At 36.9% G+C, this 21667-nt stretch overlaps 1 protein-coding gene across 4 annotated transcripts in view; it reads right to left on the bottom strand.

The window, feature by feature from the left end:
* Window positions 1-21667, bottom strand: part of LOC129748797 (A disintegrin and metalloproteinase with thrombospondin motifs like) — a 633996-nt gene that overhangs the window by 20285 nt on the left and 592044 nt on the right. For 2 of the 4 annotated variants that reach the window (XM_055743549.1, XM_055743550.1), the window contains exons 9-13: window positions 17377-17503; window positions 17134-17298; window positions 1697-1928; window positions 1523-1632; window positions 1004-1212 (exon numbers count right to left, since the gene is read on the bottom strand). In XM_055743549.1, coding sequence (XP_055599524.1) covers window positions 1004-1212; window positions 1523-1632; window positions 1697-1928; window positions 17134-17298; window positions 17377-17503 — 843 coding nt within the window. The remainder of the gene's footprint in view (window positions 1-1003; window positions 1213-1522; window positions 1633-1696; window positions 1929-17133; window positions 17299-17376; window positions 17504-21667) is intronic. The other 2 variants (XM_055743551.1, XM_055743552.1) reach the window with 2 other exon arrangements.

Here is a 21667-nt window from a genome sequence, read left to right as displayed (position 1 = left end):
GTAAAAGCAGGGGGGGGAGAAGCAGTGAACACACAAACACAAAGTTGAAAAACCCGTTTGAAACAACTCAAACATTTCGCCACCCCCCTTCGACGGTAAATGCGGGGTTTGGGAAGAATCGAGCAACAACACAACAGTGAATCACCCCCCGGTCGAACAGACGGACTGACTGACGAATGCGCGTGACATGACGTGCTGGCATCGTCTGTTGCGTGGTGCGTGTTTGTGTTCCTCTGTCAAGATTCAACCAAATGGGGATCAAATCCCACCGTGTGCGTTCAAGTTTTTCGTTTTTGGTGTTTTTTTTTGTTCTAATATTTTCTTCTATCCTGGATTTTTTTTCGCTCTCTAAGGCCTCCTTCCAGGACCTAGCCATTTGTTTATCCACTACTACCGAAACTACTTCCCACCGTGGCACCGTTCAGAGTCCGGGCCTGCGGACTCTGCTGACTGTTGGCCCCCACGTAGTTCAACGCGTAGTTCGGGGCCTTGGTCGTGCGCTTAACGTAGAAACTGAAGTTGTACGGATTGCGTGTGGTCGTCTGTGCGATCCGGTTGAAGTACACATCGAACACCGGATGGTACGTGGATTTCGGTTTGTGCGTAGTCGTCGTGGTGGTGGTTGTGGGTGAGGAAGTGCTCGCCGAATCTTCGTAATGGTGTGGTTGTTGTTGATTGTATTGGTGGTGTTGATTGTAGTGGTCCCAGTAGTGTGCCGGGGACTGTGGTGTTGTTGTGGTAGTAGTAGTTGTGGTCGCTGGACTAGTACTACTCACCGTAAACAGGCTTTGGTAAGTGTATGGGCTCTTGGTCGAGCTGAATGTGTATTTACTGAACACGTACGGGGTCTTGGTCGCTTTTGTGCGGTAGTAGTCTGATTCAGTTGTCGGTTGTTGTTGTTGTTGTTGATGATGGTTGTTTTGATTATCGTTATGGTTGTAATGGTTATAGTTATTACCGCTGTTACCATTATAACTAGAACTAGGAGGAGATTGGAAATTACTGTGATATGTACTCGTGGATTTGTGGTTGAAATATTGGTAATAGTTCCTCGTCGACGTCGGTGGCGGCGGAGGTGGTGTAGTGGTGGTGGTGGTGGTTGTCGTTGTTGTTGATGTTGTACTTGTGGTGGTTGAGGTGGTGGACGACGCAGTGCTACTAGACGGTTCATAATATTCTCCCTGCTGACCTGACTTGTCGTCGTAGTTAAATCTAGAGAAGTTGATCCGTTAAAATTGCATCTTTCAACAGGTTTGATTGTTTGTTTGTTTGATTTTGGGTAGATATACTGGTGGTGAATGACCTCTCTAAACAAATAGTATATACACATAGTGATAAATCAGAGCTGACTGATCCTTTCTCTCTTGTATGGGGCTTCAAAACGTTCGTGAAACTCTCCTATCAAAAATAATCAGAGTGCGTGATCTCATATGTTCCTAACTGTGGGTGTGTGCGTGTGACCTAATCGGGTTGACATGAGATGTGCAGGACGATTTCTAGAGCTCTAGAGGATCATACATACTTGACACTTGGTTGCTGCGGCTGGTTGAAGCGCGTGTACGATGGCGTGTGCTGCGAGTAGTCTGGGATTATGTTTTCGTGCTCTGCCACGCAGCGCCCATCCAGACAGTGCTAAAAAGGAGAACGAAAACCACAAATCAATCCAAAACTTCTTCTTTCTAAAATTCCTTAATACTTGTCCATCGCCACAGGTGGAGCCCTCGGCAGCGGGCCGATACGCCACGCAGTAGCCACTGGCCGAGTCGAAGCAGAACAGCTGGGCGCAGACGCGTTCATCCTTGAAGCAGGCCGAGGTTCCCCGATCCCGGCGGCATTGGGCATCGAGCGAGAGCAGCGTTCCCGGAAGTGACCGGCCCAGGGCTTCGTCCTCGTGAGGTGGGTTTTGCAGGCAGCTGGCGGTGTCGCCACTGTAAATACAGAAATTTTTGCATGCTTAGAGTTTTGTTTCCTTCTGTTAGGGGTTCAACAGAACAAGATTTTTAGAAACATTGAACTACTAGAAAATTTATTAGTTTCCCGACTCACACCCAATTAAAAATAATCCTCCGAAAGAATATATTGAGAAACTTTCGAATATTTTGATGATTGTTTCACTACAAATACCTGCAAAAACTTTATTTACCATCACGTTATCGATTTTTCAAAATTCAAAATGAAAGTTTCTGTTACAAACACGTGACTCAAACTGGTAACTCAGCAGTGTCACCAGATATTCTGAGTGGATAACTCAGAATATTCACACAAAAATGAATAGTTTCTCATTTAGTCATTCAAATATGAGTACTTTCTCGGATAGAGAATATGATAAGTGGAGAGTGCGACAATAGCAATCGCTAAAGAATTGTGTAGTTTGTGACTAGACTGACGAAACATGAAATAAGATAACTCTTATCCACCACTGAAACCTGCGTACATTTATTCATTTTAACAGGACTAATACACCTGGTCATGCCTTAAATTCTACAAGGCCTCTGAATTTAATTCTAGCTCGGACTGTTCAAAAGCATGGCGCCGGAGGCCATACTCTGTAGCTCACATCATGACGTCTAATCTGCAGTGTTCGGCATCGCTAACTAAAATGTTAGCGGCGCTAATTAGATCGCTATCTCGGTCAAAGTTAGCGATCGCTAATTAAAACCGCTATATGTTGCGTTGAAGTTATCGATTTATTATAAAGCGCTAATCGCTAATCGATAGTAGAAAGTTTTGAAAAGCAAGCAAAACACAAATTTTGCAGCCATCTTTAATTATCATAATTATATTAATTATTTAATTATATATTGACTAGAAAAGTTACTAAATGATATCAATAGGGGCAGTTTTCGAACTAATTTTGTAATATTTCTGTCCATATCAGTTGCGTCAGTCCACTTTTAGTTTTAGTTAAGAGTATTTGGTAGAAAGTAAAAGGAAAAAAAATGAATCAAATTTTTCAAAATATTCACCCGTTCTTTAATTTTTTTACATCAGTTAATGCAACCTTTAGTTAGATGTTTTGTTTTGTCCGAAAAAGTTTTTCATCTCTTTTGACAATAATGCTCAAAAGGTTGATTGATTTATTGACTTATTTTATTCTGGGAATCTCATTTTTCACAACTTTTTTCATCTCTTTTATATTCGAAGAAGGCTTATGCTTAAGACATAAATTCAAATGAAGACAATTCAAATAGACTCTTATTCCTATGATTCCAATCAAAATCGAGATCGAATAGCTTCTGAAATCAATTTTTAACGAAAATTTAAATACCTGATTGGATTCAAAATTTTAAACCTGAATGATGCCGAATTTATCATCTATAAGTCTTTGGGCAAATTAACAATTCAAAGAATTAGCGTTCTTTAGTTAGCGGAACTAAAAATTAGCGAAACTTTCTTATCCGCTAGCTGAAGAAAAATATAGCGAGAAAATTAATTCGCTAACCGAAAGTTAGCGGACTAATTAGCGATTAGCGGATTAGCGTTTTTGTGCCGGACACTGCTAATCTGTCTTTTATCAAATCAAGGTATCACATTCGACCTGTTCTAGTTATGATTAAAATTATGTCTTTTATCTGGACTATCGACGGAATATATGAGACTATCCCGAGCAGACTTTTATGGCAAAATTATACCTAATTTTGCTATCATGCCTTGAAAGTATCATGAGGTATCATTTTGCCCGAATAAAGGTGGTACAATGCCAAAATTTGGGTCTCACTTTTCATATATGGATACCTCAATCATATCAACTTTAGGTTTCACTGAAACCTTAATGATACCTCTTTTAGCCAACGTTTCAAAACGAGTTTTGAGGGCATATTGATACCAACTTTAGGTATAATTAACAACCATTTTTTATTTACATAGTATTCCGTCTTACGACATAACTTGACGAACATAATTCCTAAAATTCACTCGGTCCATGGCAACCGTTCTCAAATTTCTCGGGCACCCCACGTTCGCCAGATCACGCTCCACTTGGTCTAACCACCTCGCTCGTTGCGCCCCTGCTCGTCTTGTTCCTACCGGATTCGTGGCGAACACCTGTTTTGCAGGACAGTCATCCGGCATTCTCGCAACATGTCCCGCCCAGCGTATCCGGCCAGCCTTCACCACCTTCTGGATACTGGGTTCGCCGTAGAGTCGCGCGAGCTCGTGGTTCATCCTTCGCCTCCACACTCCGTTCTCCTGTACGCCGCCAAAGATGGTTCTTAACACTCGTCGCTCGAATACTCCGAGTGTACGCAGGTCCTCCTCGAGCAATATCCATGTCTCGTGCCCGTAGAGAACAACCGGTCTAATAAGCGTCGTATACAGGTTACACTTCGTGCGAGGGCTAAGTCTTCTCGACCGCAGTTGCTTGTGGAGTCCATAGTAGGCACGACTTCCGCTGATTATTAACAACCAAAATATGGCATCGTTGTGATATCAAATATTTTTTTAAAAATGGTTCGAAACAAGACATCATTAAGCTTTCACTAAAAGAAAAATCTCGCATCACTGTGTTATCTTTCAATCTAAAACTATACCCGAATTTTGGTATTGTATCACCTTTATTCGGGCAAAATAGTACCAAATTTTACATTCAAGCCATGATAGCAAAATAAGGTGTTGTTTTGCCTTAAACGTCTGCTCGGGATAAGCTTTAGCAGTTACTTTTATTAAACTTTTTTCAAAGCTTTCCATTTTTCCGACGTTAAACTTTACTTACAGCGAAAGTTGGGCCAACGCTGGCCCTAGCGGTCCCACAACAAGGACAACTTCAAAGGAAAAAAAATTACTTACAGAATGCCGAAGATTGATGAAATTTCCTCTGTCCATTGTTGAGAAATCCTGCAATTCGATGTGCTAAGCAAAATGTTTTCAATCTGGGCTGCATCTTAGCCAAGATTCTCCAGGGTACATAATCGCTGGAACTACCTATCCAAATTTCTAAAATAATTCTCAATAATTTCGACGTTCACAAAACCCGCAAGATAAAATAACAGCTAGAAAAAAAGCAAACAACAAGATATCTCAAAGGGCGATTCACAGATATCGAAAATATTATAATATTTGCGTTCTATTCCACACAGTTTTTACCCTGACTAATCCAACATAATTTCAGTTAGTTTGATAATAATCTGCGAATTTCGGATGTGATACATTTTTCTTTAATTTTTTTCAGACAATGTGATAAGCGAAATTTTTTCTGCAAAATCTTTCTCCAAACAAATTTGGTCCTATTAAATTTTTGTTGCCATGGAAAAAAACAATCATATACATTGAAAGGGTGATTGATATTTATGTTGTTGAATATCTGAATTTTTTTGGCAAATTCCATTATTATATACTATATTTTCAAATCAACCATCATGAATAAATAAACGAAACAAAAAACAAACGAAAACCGAATTCATGCAATTCTTGTAAGATATTCGACAACCGAAAATACGACAATTTGAAAATGTATGATATTTCCGTGAATGCATTCAACACGCGTACATAAACAGGTGAGCTATCGTTGTTGTGTAACCACACACAAAAAAAAGCATAGTAAAATTACTAAATCCGTGGTTTAAATGAACAACAGGCAACCATATTTTTGAGTCAAATATGTTTTGTTGTTTATAATACCTTACGCATAGCTTTTTTACCATGTGCTCAATTTGGCTGCGCATAGTAAATTCGACTGCGTTTTAGTAAAACTGTCAATGAAATGATGCATTGTTTTACTTCGTGCCTAGTATAATTGATATGTTTCATGATGAAACTATTATGTGTTATGATAAAGATTAGGAGGAGCGAGGAGCTTGATTTAAATAGTAAAATTACTATGTATGTTTGTTTGTTTATTGGCATGCATGCATTATGACATTATTTGAAACATTAAAATTCACACTTCCGACACACGTCGGTCAATGTTAGTGTGTTCTCCCGATGCTCTGGAATGATTTTCAAAGTTATGAAACTTTAAAGCAGCTCAAAATAAGTTTTTTTACTCACGAGTTTGATGATTAATGATCCTGAATTAGTGTAAACAACAAGAATGTTTTGCATGGTAAAATTATCATACGCACTGATGTTTTTGAGTCAATAATGTTTTGTTCTCAAAAGTACCATGTGCGTAGTATTTTATTGATATGAATTGGTGCCACAATGTCTAAATTACTATGCGGATGCTAGTTGTAATAGAAATTATGATGAAATTATCATGACCATAGTATTTTCGACAACAAACATTGAGAGTTATCGAAAATTACCAGGTACATAGTAATTTCAATATTGTTTCATGCGCACTTTTACAAAATCGATGTTAAAATTTTCGTGGTTGAAAATACTATAGCGCTGTAATGGTAAAATTATCATGACAGCGTCTTTGGGATAACCACTCAATTTTTTTCCGTGCAAGGTTATTATAGGTGTCACTGTGACCAGAGTGCCTACAGCTACGGGTGGATGCATATTGAGGAAAAGTAGGCAAGGGGTACCAAAAGTTTCTCATTGGTTGGGGGAGGAGACGGAGCGCTTTTTGACAGCCAATTGTTCGCCTACCATGCCTACGATTACGATTGCCTGTCACAAGATGGACAATTCCGTGTATTGGTATAAGAACACACCCGAAGTTGTACTCGACCTGACTGTGACCAGCAGGCAGAGGTGCAAAGTGTCCTGATTTTTCAGGATTTGTACTGGTTTTCGAGAGACCGTCGTGATTTTCTAAATTATCCTAGTTTTTGAGAAATGTACTGAATTGTCCTGATTTTCAAAACAAAATATATTAACTGTAATTGAAATCATCAGGATATCTAACAAATCTGTAAAAAAAAGTAGTTTTACTGACAATACTCTTCGGTTCAGATGATATTAAAATGATGTTTTCCATATAAATTGCAGACCACCCTAGATTCTGCTCGCCTCAGTTTCTTAAATTAAGGCGTCTGCAGTACCTATATTTCGCTTTCATTAATGTAATCTATGCTTCATTAGTTATGTCTTGTAAATCCTTTTTTTTTCTTCGTGGTGTCCTGATTTTCTATAAAACTACCTGGCATCACTGCCTGCAGTTGCATGCAGTGTCCCTATAAGTACCTTGGTTTGATAACGACAATATGTCACCCGTTTATATGTACGCGTCTTGAATGCATTCGATGAAATATCATACCCTTTCAAATCGTCGCGTCGTATTCTCGATTTTCGAAAAACTTACAAAACCTACATGGAATCGATTATCAATCAACGGGAAAATTTGTTTGTTTTTCTTCATTTGTTTACCTTTGTGGTATATTGAAAAATTTATATTATTTAATTTCAATTAAATTAACCTAAAGGTTTTTTTTAAATAAATATTTATTAACATAAATGGCAATCGCCCTTTTAATAAATCTCATTGTTTTTTTTGGCGTAATGAAATTTGAACTATTGAAACTTTTAGGTGGGAAATTTTTCTGCTAAACGAAATACCTGAGTTCCAACGATTATGTCTTTGAAGAAGTTTGGATAATAGGACCTGCGATAAAACTTCACCTGGGAATCTTCCGCAGGAGGATCGATAGCAGAATTTTCTTTGGCCTTCCAATGGGGAAAACGTAAGTTGCAGTGTTTTTTTTCATATAAAGAAAATAAGAACTATCAGATAGCTAGAAAAGTAACGAGCATGGGTCGAACAGTTTATGTAAATTTTAAACTAACAGGAAGACTTTTGGCAAATGTAGAACTGTTTAAACTCATCGAAATATTAACCAGAAAGAGATGTAGATCAAAGAATAATAGTTTTGCAAGACAACAAAACTTCACTAAATTTTGTTACTTTTTTTCGGACACATTAATATGGACCGTGCTCTTCTTTGGCTCTAATGGCAGAGGATGGACTTGAGTTGGCAATAAGTAGTTATCAACAATAATTATTGTAGATTACCTAATCAGGAAAATGTCATGTTACAATGAACTTAATAATAGGAACAGTGTTGGACTCTTCTACGAACTACAATATATTTACGGGTGTGCGCCAGTAGAGTAATAATAAAATAGATGACCTTACCAGTCTAATGTCTTCTTCAACATTTTTCCCATCTTCCTTCTTGCACCAATCAAGTCATCAAAGGACCACATTAGACGAACCAGATTAATCCAAACATGCTGACTGCCTGCTCTGGAAGGCGAAGAGATTCCTCGGAAATGTTTAGCTCCAAATCCGATCTGATGGGGCAAATTACCTTCTTCCGGGTCTTCGATTTGCTTTGCATCGTCGTTGTTGTTCCAGTTACGACGGTTGTTATCAATGATGATCTGACTGGAAGTGGTTTTTATTTTTTGAATATTTATAATTGAAATTGAAGAGGCTAGCCCTGAAGCTGGTGGCGGCGTACTCCAGCGGCTGAAATACTCACAGTAAGTTGATGAGAACCTTGGCTGGCAGCAAATGAAGACACTGGTTCCGGGTCGCCAGCGATTGGAGATTTTATATTTCGGCCCTACGAGTCGGGAAATCGGCATCGGATCGATATGCAGGTGTTTAAAATGAACGCGGGATACATTTTTTTTCTTTAAAGTTGTCCCTGTTGACGAGACCGCTAGGGCCAGTGTTGGCCCAACTTGCGCGGGATACATTTCTGGAGCGCTCGCGGAGGAACAAAAACAAAAACTGAACACAAGGGTATTTGTTTACTTTGTTACACGATTATTCATTCGAACTTAAACTGAAAATAATATAAAGCACTGTTTGCAATTCGATTTGGAATTCGCGGACGCAGTCTTAATTTAAGTTAAAATTTCTCGTACATGTAAAGTTATTGCGCGAAGGGCACAAAGTTTGCTTTATCTATTATGTATGTGCGAGTTGTCCGAATAGTGTATCATTATTTCTTCATGTTAATCACTGCTTTGTACGAATAAAAGCGAATGTAAAACATTGCTCGAAAATTAACTTCCATCCCAAAAGACAATATTAATTACTTGTTAGCGACAGATAGCGACTTTTTTCGATAAAGAAATGAAATGGAAAAAATGAAATGAATTTGTTCATAATGCCATCACAATGTCAGTTTAACATATGAAAATAAGACAAATAAAACAAAAAAGTGCATAAAACCAAATTTCGAGGAAACATGCTTATTAGTTGTGTTGTGTTTAGCCCGTTTCCATACATTTTTTTGAAAATTTTTATTTCAAACGTAAAAGTATGTAATGAAAATTTGAAAAATTTGAAAAATTATAATTCGAAATATGAAAAATCTTTTGACATTATTAGTTCAAAATCGATCATTTTTGTACTCATAACCTGTATCTTAAGGCCTCAAATATTACAAATTCAATTTAAAATTTATTTTTCTAGTGAATTGAAAAGAACCCAAGCAACCAGAATTCCCTTAGAAAGGTTCCATAGAAGCTTAATCAGCTCTCGTTTGTGTCTGAAGAGAATGCTAATCAGCCCAAAATTTAAGTTCTTAAAGCTACTTTCAAGTTCGTTTAGGTGGCTGTAGAGAACGCTATTCAGCTTCTAAGAGAATGTCAAGAAACTTCTACGCGCCGAAAAAAAAAATCCGATTGACAGATTGCACTGACAACCACATGTCAGATGCTAGGTTGCCGGTCTATCATGGTCTATCTCATTGATTTTAATTATATGTTTTGATTACAAAAGCTGCTAACACGCCTAGAGAATTGAACCGCTGCTCTCTAGGTTGCAATGAAACTCACCAGCCTCTTGACCAATTCAGCAATAGCTAATTGCCACTGTAATGATTAGTATTTAAACTTAACGTCATTTGGGATGATTGAGTGAGGTTGGTCAATAGAAGGTACCTTATTTCGTTCAAATGACTTTCAGTACACAACATGAATCATAACAAAAATTCGCATCATCAAAAATTTATTCGAATATCTTATTTAACATTTATAAGAAAAATTCGAAAAAATCTTGAATTCCATTTGTAAATATCAGTACAGATATAAACAAAACAAATACCATGACAAGAAATTGACAGACATTTTTGACATGTCGCTTAGAATTCCCAAATAGGTTCTTTAAAACACCTTCAAGTATCTTAATGGTGCGCTTTAGAATGTTACGCGAACGTTATCGACCTTCTTGAAAAACATTTTTGACATGTCGCTTAGAATTCCCAAATAGGTTCTTTAAAACACCTTCAAGTATCTTAATGGTGCGTTTTGGAATGTTACGCGAACGTTATCGACCTTCTTGAAAGAAGTTCCATTAAAAGCGCTTAGAAGTTCCGTTATCGATAGTTTAACCTTTCAAAGGGCGATGGAAGTTCCTGAGTGACTTTTACGCGACAAGAGTCACCTGAAGTTCCCGTAAAACATTTTTTCAGCCAAATGTGAACTTCGGAGTTCGGAGTTAAGTAAAAACGCGACTTTTGGTTGCTTGGGAAATTACAAATAATTTCTTCATCAAAAAGCCAAAAAGTGTAAAACGTCATTTATATGCAAAAGTTAAGAGACTTTTGGCATTTTTTTTTTTCATTTTATGTTTTCACGGTATTAAGTTAAACTACAGGATGCGTTATTTAAAGTCAACCTTTCTAATCACACGTTTAATTTTAATTTCTTATTTCAGTGTGATTTCTAATTAAATATTTGGAAAAAACAATGCGAGAATTTTTATAAAGAGGTCATCGGTTTTTGTATATTGATTCGAAATTGCAATTTTTAACGTTAATTCACCCTCTTCTGGCAAAGTTGTGAATAGAACGAAAAAAAAAAAATTTTGTTGAACTAAATCACAAAAATACTTTTGAATAAAATAAATCTAAATTTACTTTTAATATTATTAATAATAACGCTTTTTAACTCATTCACTTAAAATCGACCCTTTTTGCACTCATATAATATACCTTTCGCTCTAAGACCTCATAAAAAAACACACAGTGTGAATTTTAAGTTTTCTTTTATATTTAATTTTACTATAACTCTACTACTCCTCGGTTTGGTCTCAGTTTGCTATTGTATGAAAATTAAGATTTTTTAAGAAAAAGATTAGCAGTTTTGATTATTTTTTATTGTTGTTTTTATGCGGAAATTAAAATGACAGGTAAAAATTAATGACACCCTAATGATGCCTAGTTTTGATATTAATGAAAAATCAACACCCACCAATTAATGCCCGCACATGCTGATAACGTATGTTTGTTTGTTAACAAACTGGTGTAATTTCAGTTTGCAAAATAGTGATACCTTAATGATGCCTATTTTTGTCATGACTGAAAAATCAATACTTAAAACACGCACGGTAACGAACAAATTTGCTGTTTGTTTTCAGCTCGAATGGTTTTTTAACATCTATTTAAATTAAATTTTTCATCACACAAAATTGAATACTAAATCATGCTATCATTTTGATCTCACTTTTCTTGAATGATGCTTTGTTTTGTTATCTTGGAAAAAACAAAACCAAAAAGTGCTTTCATTTTGGTATCAATGCCTTATTTAGGTATTGGTTAGGTATCATCTTTCGACATATTGATGCTTCAATGAAACCTAATTTTGCCATCGGGAAAAATACGATACCCAATTATGCTATCATTTTGGTATTGATAGCTTATTTTGGTTACCGTTTGCTATCGGTTCAGGCATCAAAGTCTGCTCGGGATGCCACTCAATCTGGATCGTCATTCTCTTATCTTTTTGATGATGATTTGATGATTGTGGAATCAAACAATAATAACTTCTTCTACTTTTCGGCTCACTGAATAATGTAAGTCATTTTAAGAAAATAATTATTTCGCCGAATGCTTTCTTGACGCTAGAGAAGCAAAAGGGGTTGTAATAATTAGAATCCATTATCACCGGAAAATGTCAACTTAAAAAGAAAACCGACGGAGATAAAACTCGTTCTCGGATCTCAAAACAGGTTTGACGACGTAAGAGGTCAGTTTTTTATGATACTGATATCATCAATGTACCATGAAAACTACTTAGACCTTAGAACCAGGTCTATATTTAGGTTCTTGATGTATCGAGCAAATGAATTAATTCAACGGGCTATGAACACATTTATTTGTTTTTAAGTTTTATAAGGGACACTTCACTATCCTAATAGCATTCGTGTTGATCGACAGATGATATAAAAGTTAGTTAGTGGTTGCTCTTATATATTTTCAGGTAACTTGTGTTTGATTTTAATTGCAGAGGTCAGCCAGATGTCACAAATATAAGCGCAGAAGTCAAGTTAACCAGAGGGATATGAAGGAGCTGCTCGTAGTGTGTATTGCGTTCAGCGGCATGAGTTCGTTTTTGGATGCTGAAAGGCGTTTCACTTTAGGGTCATGTCTGATATCAAGATTGGATGAAAATCCTTACTGACAGTGTCAACCTCGTGATTTTATGTTACGCTGTGGTTTGCATGCTTTACTGCTGGGAGTGAAAGAATTTGCTGGTATTCATATAGAAAGAAGTCGACAGTCGACGAAGCTAAAAAGATTTTCAATCTGTGAATGGCTAGTACAAATTACCGTTAATAATTTATTAATATTCAAGTATCAAACAAATAATTAAAAATCCATGAACGAGCTAAATGTCCACAAAACCAAATATTCACAGTAGTCATGTAAACTGTTATCCACCACCAACCGATCTGCTCGAGATGCCAACGACACCAGTCAATACACTGTCAAATGCTGGAAAGATAACTTCCGCTGAGTCATTCAATTCTAGTGTCCCCAGTGAAACGATGTCTTCTACGGTAGAAAGGCGAAAGGTAGTCAATTCCAATCCTCAAACTGCATCTCCAACGTAGAAAATTGACGCATAATAAAAAGCTATATGAAATAAGGAGGAGTATCGACAAAATAACTTAGATAATTGCTTTCCTGATGAACATTAAACGACAAAAATATTCTCTCATCCGGATAACGCGTCGAGAGTCGCCAAATACCCGAACTGTTTAACTGTTAGGAACGGTAGCGAGGGAAGAAACGATTCATGACAAAAGGTAATGCCCAACAAGCATGAAAGTGCAGCGAAAAGGTTTCTAAGAAACTAACAATATCAGGTACATGAACTCATCCACACGCATTTACCGAGAACACGTGAGTGATCGTATACTCAAGGTAGTTTACTCAGGAACTTTGGCCAGACCAGTAGTAGCTAAGGTCATGTCTTATCTCCACGGAGCCTGTGGGGCCTCCAGCATACTGGAGGGACTCGGTCTCTCGCCGTGCCGTGGAATGCAATCCGTAAAAAGGATTTATCACCTAGGTGTTCAACTAATAAAAAAGACCAGTAAATAGTAGCTTAGTATAAAGGTATAGCATAGAAGTCTATCGAACAAATATCCAAAATGTTGCATCTTTGGAACATAGGATCATCAACGCGTTTCGCTACCGATACACGGTTGTAGGGTGACCAGACATTCGATCGTTAATGCATGTGAACGACAGTGAGACAGGATAGAAGCAAACCATTTGGGAACAGAATTGTATTCCATAATTCCGTCACACCGCGGAATTTGCATGAGTAAGGACTGCCCTCGGGGCTTTTATAGAGGCTCGTCGCAACAGATAAAGGATGATCCAACCGAAGCATTCCATCGTCAACACACCCGAGTATCCGACTTTTCTATAATTGACTCGAGGCAGCACCTCTATAAAGATTGAACGGCAGTGAAGGAAGACTTAGCAAGTGAGGCAGCGAAGGTGAAGTAGCGGAAGTGAGGCAGTGACCGTATAGCATACTAGTATTGGAGAACCTGTATCGAGCGCGTACATACCCGACCAATCACAGATAGCATGCGGACGTCTCTCATTCCCGAAGCTGGGAGAGATCACTTCATTTTTTGCTGAAGACTTGTGTTAGTGATCGTCAAGTAAAAGAATAGTGATTGTGTGTGACGTAATGTTGCAAGAAGCATTGAACGAATCGACAATCAACGGTGTTGGTGAAGAAAACGGGATAAGAGAGCACTTCACCAACATAATGCTGGAATATCGTTATCTCGACTTCATTTTGGTTCTTCCACCCTTGCGTTTTGACTTATGAGTCAGCTGATTTTCCTGTGATTCGAAGTAGAAAGAAAGGATTCTGTTTAAAGGAAGTACGCCGGGGCCTTGTACACTCAACAACGGATCAGCGGTATAACTAGGTGTAGTGTGTAGCATTGGCAGTTATAAATAATAATAATCATTATCAAATATAAATATCGATACCTCACATTATCAATGCTACAAAAGGTTAGCAACTTTGTAAAACAAATGTTTCTACCCTAAACGTAAACATAAAGCTCAAATTGAGTCGAAAAATCTGAGAGTGAGAGAAAAGTCAAATTGAAGAAAGCGAAACCGGATAAGTCTTGCTCGCACATTGTAAGTTTCGTTTTCGCAACGCGATAAGATCGGCTAACGCTTTAGCTCAGTTTATTGGAGAATTTTATCGGAGAAGCACGTGATCCGTCTTGCTTATGATTGTGAGCAAGTGCCGTCACGACACTAGGCTTAAGTAGAAATAAGCACCAAAGCATTAAATCGCAGGCATGTGATTATTGTGAAAATAAAAATGTTTTCTACCATGATGATGAGGCATTTCTGATCCATAAGTTATACGTAATCGTGTCACACAAAATTTACTTGAATTGTTTTTCTCAGATGGGTAAAGGGTACAATATTCATCGAATAATAGTCAATCAAGCGATAGTAATAAAACAGAGTCTGTTTTATACATAACATACATACCTCTCTAAGGACTTGAATGAGAACTGAGACCTAATAAGTATAAATTATCTCCTTCAATTGAATCCATTTCAAAATCTTTTGATTCAACTACATTCTCACTTGATCAGTGATGGAATTAGTTTCAACGAAAAGAATCCGACCAATAAGTTTTGTTGATGTGTCCGAGTGCCATCTCCAGCGGGTATAGCAAGTGATTTGACCACTTTCACTTGGGTTTAAATTTTTCTTCTCACTTATAATCACGTTCGAAACGAAAACCTCGCAACCTAGCTGTATTACAAGATATTTGAAGTCTTTTCACTCACCCAAATGCCTAGTTTTCAAAAACGTTTTGAAAAGAGCCAGTGTTCGTGGAATGAGATCTGTTGAAACTTAAATATGGGCAATTCGGGTATTGACGATCACTGGTGGCACTAGTGTTAAGAGTAGCTACGTGAAGATCATACTTAGAATAGGAATAAAGAATAAACTCTATTCCATCCAAATTAGTTAGATCGAACGGGGTACTCTCAAAGCGCAAAGCGCAGGGGACCACCAGTGCAGAATACGTGTTACTGGCGGCCGGAAGGTGGAGTCCCAGGATTGCTCAGCGCAGAAGTCGAACGGTTCAGCTGGTGCAGAAGTTGAGATTGGACGCAGCTGACCACACAGAGTGTTGATCTGATAAGTAACGAAGAAGCTTGGTAACGTAAAAGGATGCTAGTCCAGAATGAGGGGTTCCCGATCGTAACGCGTTTCGATGTGGAAAGCAAACCATGAATCTCACGATTCAGAGGAAGTCGCAAATGAGTACCTTTAGACGGAGAGGATTAAATACAGTCAAAATTTGGTCAATATCAACTTGACGTATTTCATTCAATTTTGCATTTAAAAAACCTGAACACCCCTCATTTTGAAGGTGTGTGTGTGTAGAATGTTGCTCCTATTTGATTTTAGAATTCACTCTTCAGTTGTCAAAATGTCGTCCAAGGAAGAAGAGCACCGTATCAAAATTTTGCTCGCGCATCGCGAAAATCCTAGCTACTCGCACGCAAAGCTGGAAAAATCGCTAAAAGTTGCCAAATCAACCGTTACAAATGTAATGAAAGTGTTTGGGGAATGTTTGTCGACAGCCAGGAAGTCTGCATCGGGGGGAAAATGAAAACCGGAAGCCGCTGAGACGACAAAGAGAGTTGGAGGTAGTTTCAAGCGAAACCCTAACCTCTCTCTCCGAGATGCCGCAAATAAGCTGGGTGTATCGTCTACAACCGTGCATCGAGCCAAAAAAACGATCCGGACTATCGACTTACAAGAAGGTAGTGACTCCAAATCGCGATGATAAACAATATACGACGGCCAAAGCGCGATCCCGGAGGCTGTACACGACGATGCTGACGAAGTTTGACTGCGTGGTAATGGACGACGAAACCTACGTCAAAGCCGACTACAAGCAGCTTCCGGGATAGGAGTTTTATACGGCAAAAGGAAGGGGAAAGGTAGCAGATATTTTCAAGAACATGAAACTGTCTAAGCTCGCGAAGAAATATCTGGTTTGGCAAGCTATCTGTACCTGTGGCTTGAAAAGCAGCATTTTCATAGCTTCCGGGACTGTCAACCAAGAAATTTACGTGAAAGAGTGTTTGAATAAACGTCTGCTGCCTTTCCTGAAGAAACACGATTGTTCCGTACTGTTTTGGCCGGATTTGGCATCTTGCCATTACGGTGAAAAGGCCATGGAGTGTTACGCCGCCAACAACGTGCAGGTGGTTCCCAACGACAAGAACCCTCCCAACACGCCAGAGCTCCGCCCAATTGAGAAATACTGGGCTATTGTCAAGCGGAATCTAAATAAGACCAAAAAACTGCAAAGGACGAGCAGGAGTTCAAGGCAATCTGGCTTTCTGCGGCGAAGAAGGTGGACAAGGTGGCTGTACAAAATCTGATGGCAGGGGTTAAGCGTAAGGCCCGGCAATTCGGATTTGTAAAAGCGGAAGCCTAACTGAATATTTTTCCTGAATTTTATACTAATTAAACTTGAAAAAGAAATTAAATTTGATTTTTTAAATAAACGATTTCACCGATTTACACACGTTTTCCCTTGACCAAATTTTGACCGTATCACCCTTAAGTTTATGAGTATCGGAAAGAAGTCACCTGCATACTTTCTACTTTAAAGTAAAGTTTCATCGCGATTCGAGGTGTGATCAAGAGTAGGGTCTCCAAAGAGTAGGGGTAATACCAAGAGTCGATTCGATGAACCGAGAGACAAGACAGGTTTGTTCTTGTACTTGTAAATTAATTTATCTTATAACTCAAAAGTCTAATCTTATGAAAAAATACGACATACATAGTTCATAAAGAGTTTCTAGGATAGATTGATTCATTCGAAATAAACGATTTTCCTAGTTTTCAATTATAAATCGTAACATAAATAGAATGATACTAGAAACAAATGATTAAAACACGAAAAAAACTAAATTAAACTTACTTGAGGAAGTGATGGAAGCTTTGAACACTGCATGGTGACCACCGGAAGCCCCGTTCCGTGTGTCGCAGATCGGACATGATGTACCCGTCCTCCCAGCGGCACTTCTCGGCCCCAGGTCCACCCAGATAGCTCGGTGGAGGAGACCCATCGTGGACAGCTCCGAGGCTGTAAAAGAGGTTCAAAATTAAGGCAAAACATTTCTTACAGAACAAAATAGTGTCATCACAGGCGGTTGATACTCACAGATGGCCAACCTCGTGGGCGGCAACGATGATTCCGCTGAAACCACCGGTATCCTCAATGATGGCAACACTGTTGACCTTCTCCAGCCGCTTGTTCACGACGCAAGCGCCTCCAACGTACGCAAAACCTTTTGAGGGGTGGGAGGATTGTTTTTGTTTTGGTTTCGATTTCGGTTAGCAGCAAAGCGGACCACCAGGATGCATTGCATTGCGCGATGAAACAGTACAGAATTATGGTTAGTGGTAGTTCGAAACTTTGTACAGAAGAACTGATTTGGAAGTTGAATATGCATATTTACAAAAGGAGCCATTACACCAACAACTTACGCTAAATCATAGAAGGTTAGTAGAAAGCTTAAATCTATATAAACCTTTTTTTATGGATAACCTTCACCAGATTGTTAGTTTTTTGTGGAACAAGTACATGAAGCAGTGTCGGAGTTAAACAGTTTGTAACTGAGTCATTTGTAATCTGGAAAAATTGCAGAGGATTACTTTTCGAGTAAAAGTTAAGTGGAAATCAATTAATTGGACAGTTGAAAAAAATTATTTACTGTACAGCATTACAGAGATTTGAAAGATTGAAATAAACGAGGATAAGCTGGAAAAATATTTTCAGTAAGAAGGTTGTAAATTAAATAGAAAATTTAAAATTAAATGTATGAAAGTTCATAAGCATGGACAGTGATGGTTTGAATCATTTGACTTAATTTTGAATCATTTGCTTATAACTTCTTTTGAAAACATTTTTCCCAGAAATGATGTTCTAAACTTTAGTAGAACTAGATCTTAGCTGCAACTTTTGTGACCAACACAAACCTGTATCTCTTATGCCTTATGAATGAGAAATCGAAAAGTTTAAATTTTTGAGCAATGATCGTAATCACAATCATTTGGATTAGCGGGTTGGATTAAATCCTACAATTCATACCACATTGAAGATACATATTTATGACATACAAGAAAGTTGTAGCTTAGATCTGTATCTACTAAAGTTTAGAACATCATTTCATGGAAAAATGTTTTCAAAAGAAGTTATAACCAAATGATTCAAAAATAAGTCAAATGATTCAAACCATCACTGAGCATGGATAATTCTTCGATGTAAATTTTATTCAAAGAAACAGAAAAAAATGATGAAATTGAACGAGAATCTGTTTAGAAATGAAGTATACACTAGGGTGTCCCAAAATTGCCTAACTTCTGGAAATCTGGGGGCTCACCCTCCAAATGGTAGATTAGGATGTGCAGAACAAACTTTTGTATGGGGCCGACTAAAAAAAAATCATGTTTAGAGGTTCCGCAAGCGCGATCTTTGAAAAAAGTCCACTTTCAAAAGATTTGATTTTAAATAAATTCTGGGTCCAAAAATTTATACATTTTATATTTTTTAAATTTTGTTTGAGTTAAATACTACACGTAAAAAATGAAAAATGAACCAAATTTGTATCAAAATGAAAAACAAGTAGGCTATTTCCAAGAAAAAAAAATTTTTTTGATCCAAAATTTTTGGATTCAACTGAACAAAATGTGTACCAAGCGTAGAATATTATTGATACCAATGCCATCAAAAGATGCAGATTTTTGTGCACTTAAACTTTGCTGAACAAAATATGTTGTTTGTATCATTGTGTGAAGAGCTATTCGAGGTTTAATCCTTAGCAAAAATCACAATTTAGGATATTTTTTATTCAATTTATCAAATTTTTCTTAATAAATACCTACTTTAAAATCAAAATACTTGTAAAAAAAGACTTTGATGGTTTAAGGGAGTCATCAGAAGGCCATTTGCCAAATTTGAGCGGAATCGAACAACAGGAAAGGGTTGCACTGAATCTCAAGTGTAAAAGGGATTCTCGATTGGACTTAAAACAAAAAAGTTATGGCTGTTCAAAGATTGTATTTTTGTGGCAAATTGTCGTTACACACAATGAGTACATTTTACTCATTGCGTTTTATAGGACAATTTGCCACAAAAATACAATCTTTGAACAGCCATAACTTTTTTGTTTTAAGTCCAATCGAGTTGCAGTCTTCAGGTAAAATGTTAGTCTCAATTGAAATTTTAATAAAATTTACATTATCAAGCAATCGATTGGTAAAGAAAAAAAATTATGATGAAAAACCAGTTTTTTATGCTTTTTTAGAACACTATGTCTCAGAATCCCTTTTACACTTGAGATTCAGTGCAACCCCTTCCTGTTGTCCGATTCCGCTCAAATTTGGCAAATGGCCTTCTGATGACTACCTTAAACCATCCAAGTATTTTTTTACAAGTATTTTGATTTTAAAGTAGTTATTTATTGAGACAAATTTGATAAATTGAATTAAAGATATCCTAACTTTTAGTTTTTGTTAAGGATAAAACCGTGAATAGCTCTTCACACAATGATACAAACAACATATTTTGTTCAGCAAAGTTTAAGTGCATAAAAATTTGCATCTTTTGATGGCATTGGTATCAATAATATTCTACGCTTGGTACACATTTTGTTCAGATGAATCCAAAAATTTTGGACCAACAATTTTTTTTTTCTTGGAAATAGCCTGCTTGTCTTACATTTTGATACAAATTTGGTTTATTTCTCATTTTTTACGAGTAGTATTTAACTCAAAAAAAAATTTAAAAAATAATAAATGTATAAATTATAAGTATAAATAAATGTATAAATTATAAATTATAAATTTTTTGGACTCAGAATTTATTTAAAATCAAACCTTTTGAAAGTGGACTTCTTTCAAAGATCGCGCTTGCGGAACCTCTAAACATGATTTTTTTTAGTCGGCCCCATACAAAAGTTTGTTCTGCACATCCTAATCTACCATTTGGAGGGTGAGCCCCCAGATTCCCAGAAGCTATGCAATTTTGGGACACCCTAATACACCTTATTACTTTATAAGAGTTGACGGTAGGCAGATGTTCATTTTTACTGTTTGGCTCATTTTAACTGTTTTGAAATTTTTAAAAGAGAAGTTTAAGATATCTGAGAGAGGTATATTAACTGCTTTTCATTGTTTTTAAAAACCTAAAATGAGTACTGTTGTTTGTATAGCTGAAAACCTGCGATCTAAACCAATCGAAATTACTTTCAATTGAATCTGATGATGATTCTGCTATGTTTTTGTCAGATTTTGTCAGCCAGACATTTCAATAAAAACGTGTTTTAGAGAAACACAAAAAACCAGGTCTTGTCAATTTCAAAATTGAAATCTGCCGAAAGCTCAATCCTCGAAATTGATCCTAATTACTATTTAAAAAGAAGTACTTGGCAAAAAAGTAGCGAAAATTGAAGAAGGAAAATTCAGCCAACTTTTCTACCGATTTGACTAAATTTAAGTGTAAAACTGATCAATATCATGACTGAATGATCTGATCAATATCATGACACGAATAAAGTTGGAATATTTCCAACTAAAAATGATAACCTTTTTTCATATTTTTCATGATTTATCATAAGATTACCTTCATTTCCTTCTTCTTAGAAAGTATTTAGATCAAACGGTCGTTTTTTGAAGATTCACGCATTCATAACTGTCTCATTAGAATAAGTCAATTTGGGGTCATTTTTGACTTTTTTATACAATGGGGTCTTTAAAGCTACATTTTGATTTAAAACTCATCCATGATTTTTGACAGAATTTTTAAGTAACGTTTACATGAGTAAATTTGGACTTTTAGGTTTGTATGGAAAAATTGAAAATTATGTTCTGGAATATCAACATCATTTTTGTTTTTTTTTTGTGGAATCGAACTCGCTTATGGTACACTTTTCGTACAATTTATAAATTCTCTACATAGAAGTTTCCGCTAAACAACTTTGTTGTTTCTTATTAGACAAACAAGTTATTAGGTTTTTAATGGGGGCATGTCTTTTGGCATTTTAAATTCAATAAAACCAATCGACATCACTGCTGCGTGCCTTGCGAGGTATTGCATGTCAACATTTCATGCAATACTTCGTGAGGAACCAGCAGTGATGTCGATTGATTTTTTTTTATTTTTCAATGCCAAAAAGCATTGACAAAAAGCTTTTAGCTTTTATTGCCTAATAAGATACGAAGTTACGGCCTTCGACAAAGTTGTTCAGTAGGGAATTTCCTGTAGAGAATTTATTAATTAGCACAAAATCTATAGGCTCGGTTTCACAGAAGAAATAAACATGATGTTGATTTTTCAGAACAAAATATTAAAATTTTCCATACAAACATAAAAGTCATGGATATGTTTTGACCCAAAACGAAATTTTTAGACCCCAGGGTTGGAAAAATATAAAAATGATCTCAAATCGATT

This window comes from Uranotaenia lowii, chromosome 2, assembly GCF_029784155.1.
Source record: "Uranotaenia lowii strain MFRU-FL chromosome 2, ASM2978415v1, whole genome shotgun sequence".
Classification (NCBI taxonomy): Eukaryota; Metazoa; Arthropoda; class Insecta; order Diptera; family Culicidae; genus Uranotaenia; species Uranotaenia lowii.
This window is presented reverse-complemented; position numbering and strand designations above follow the sequence as displayed.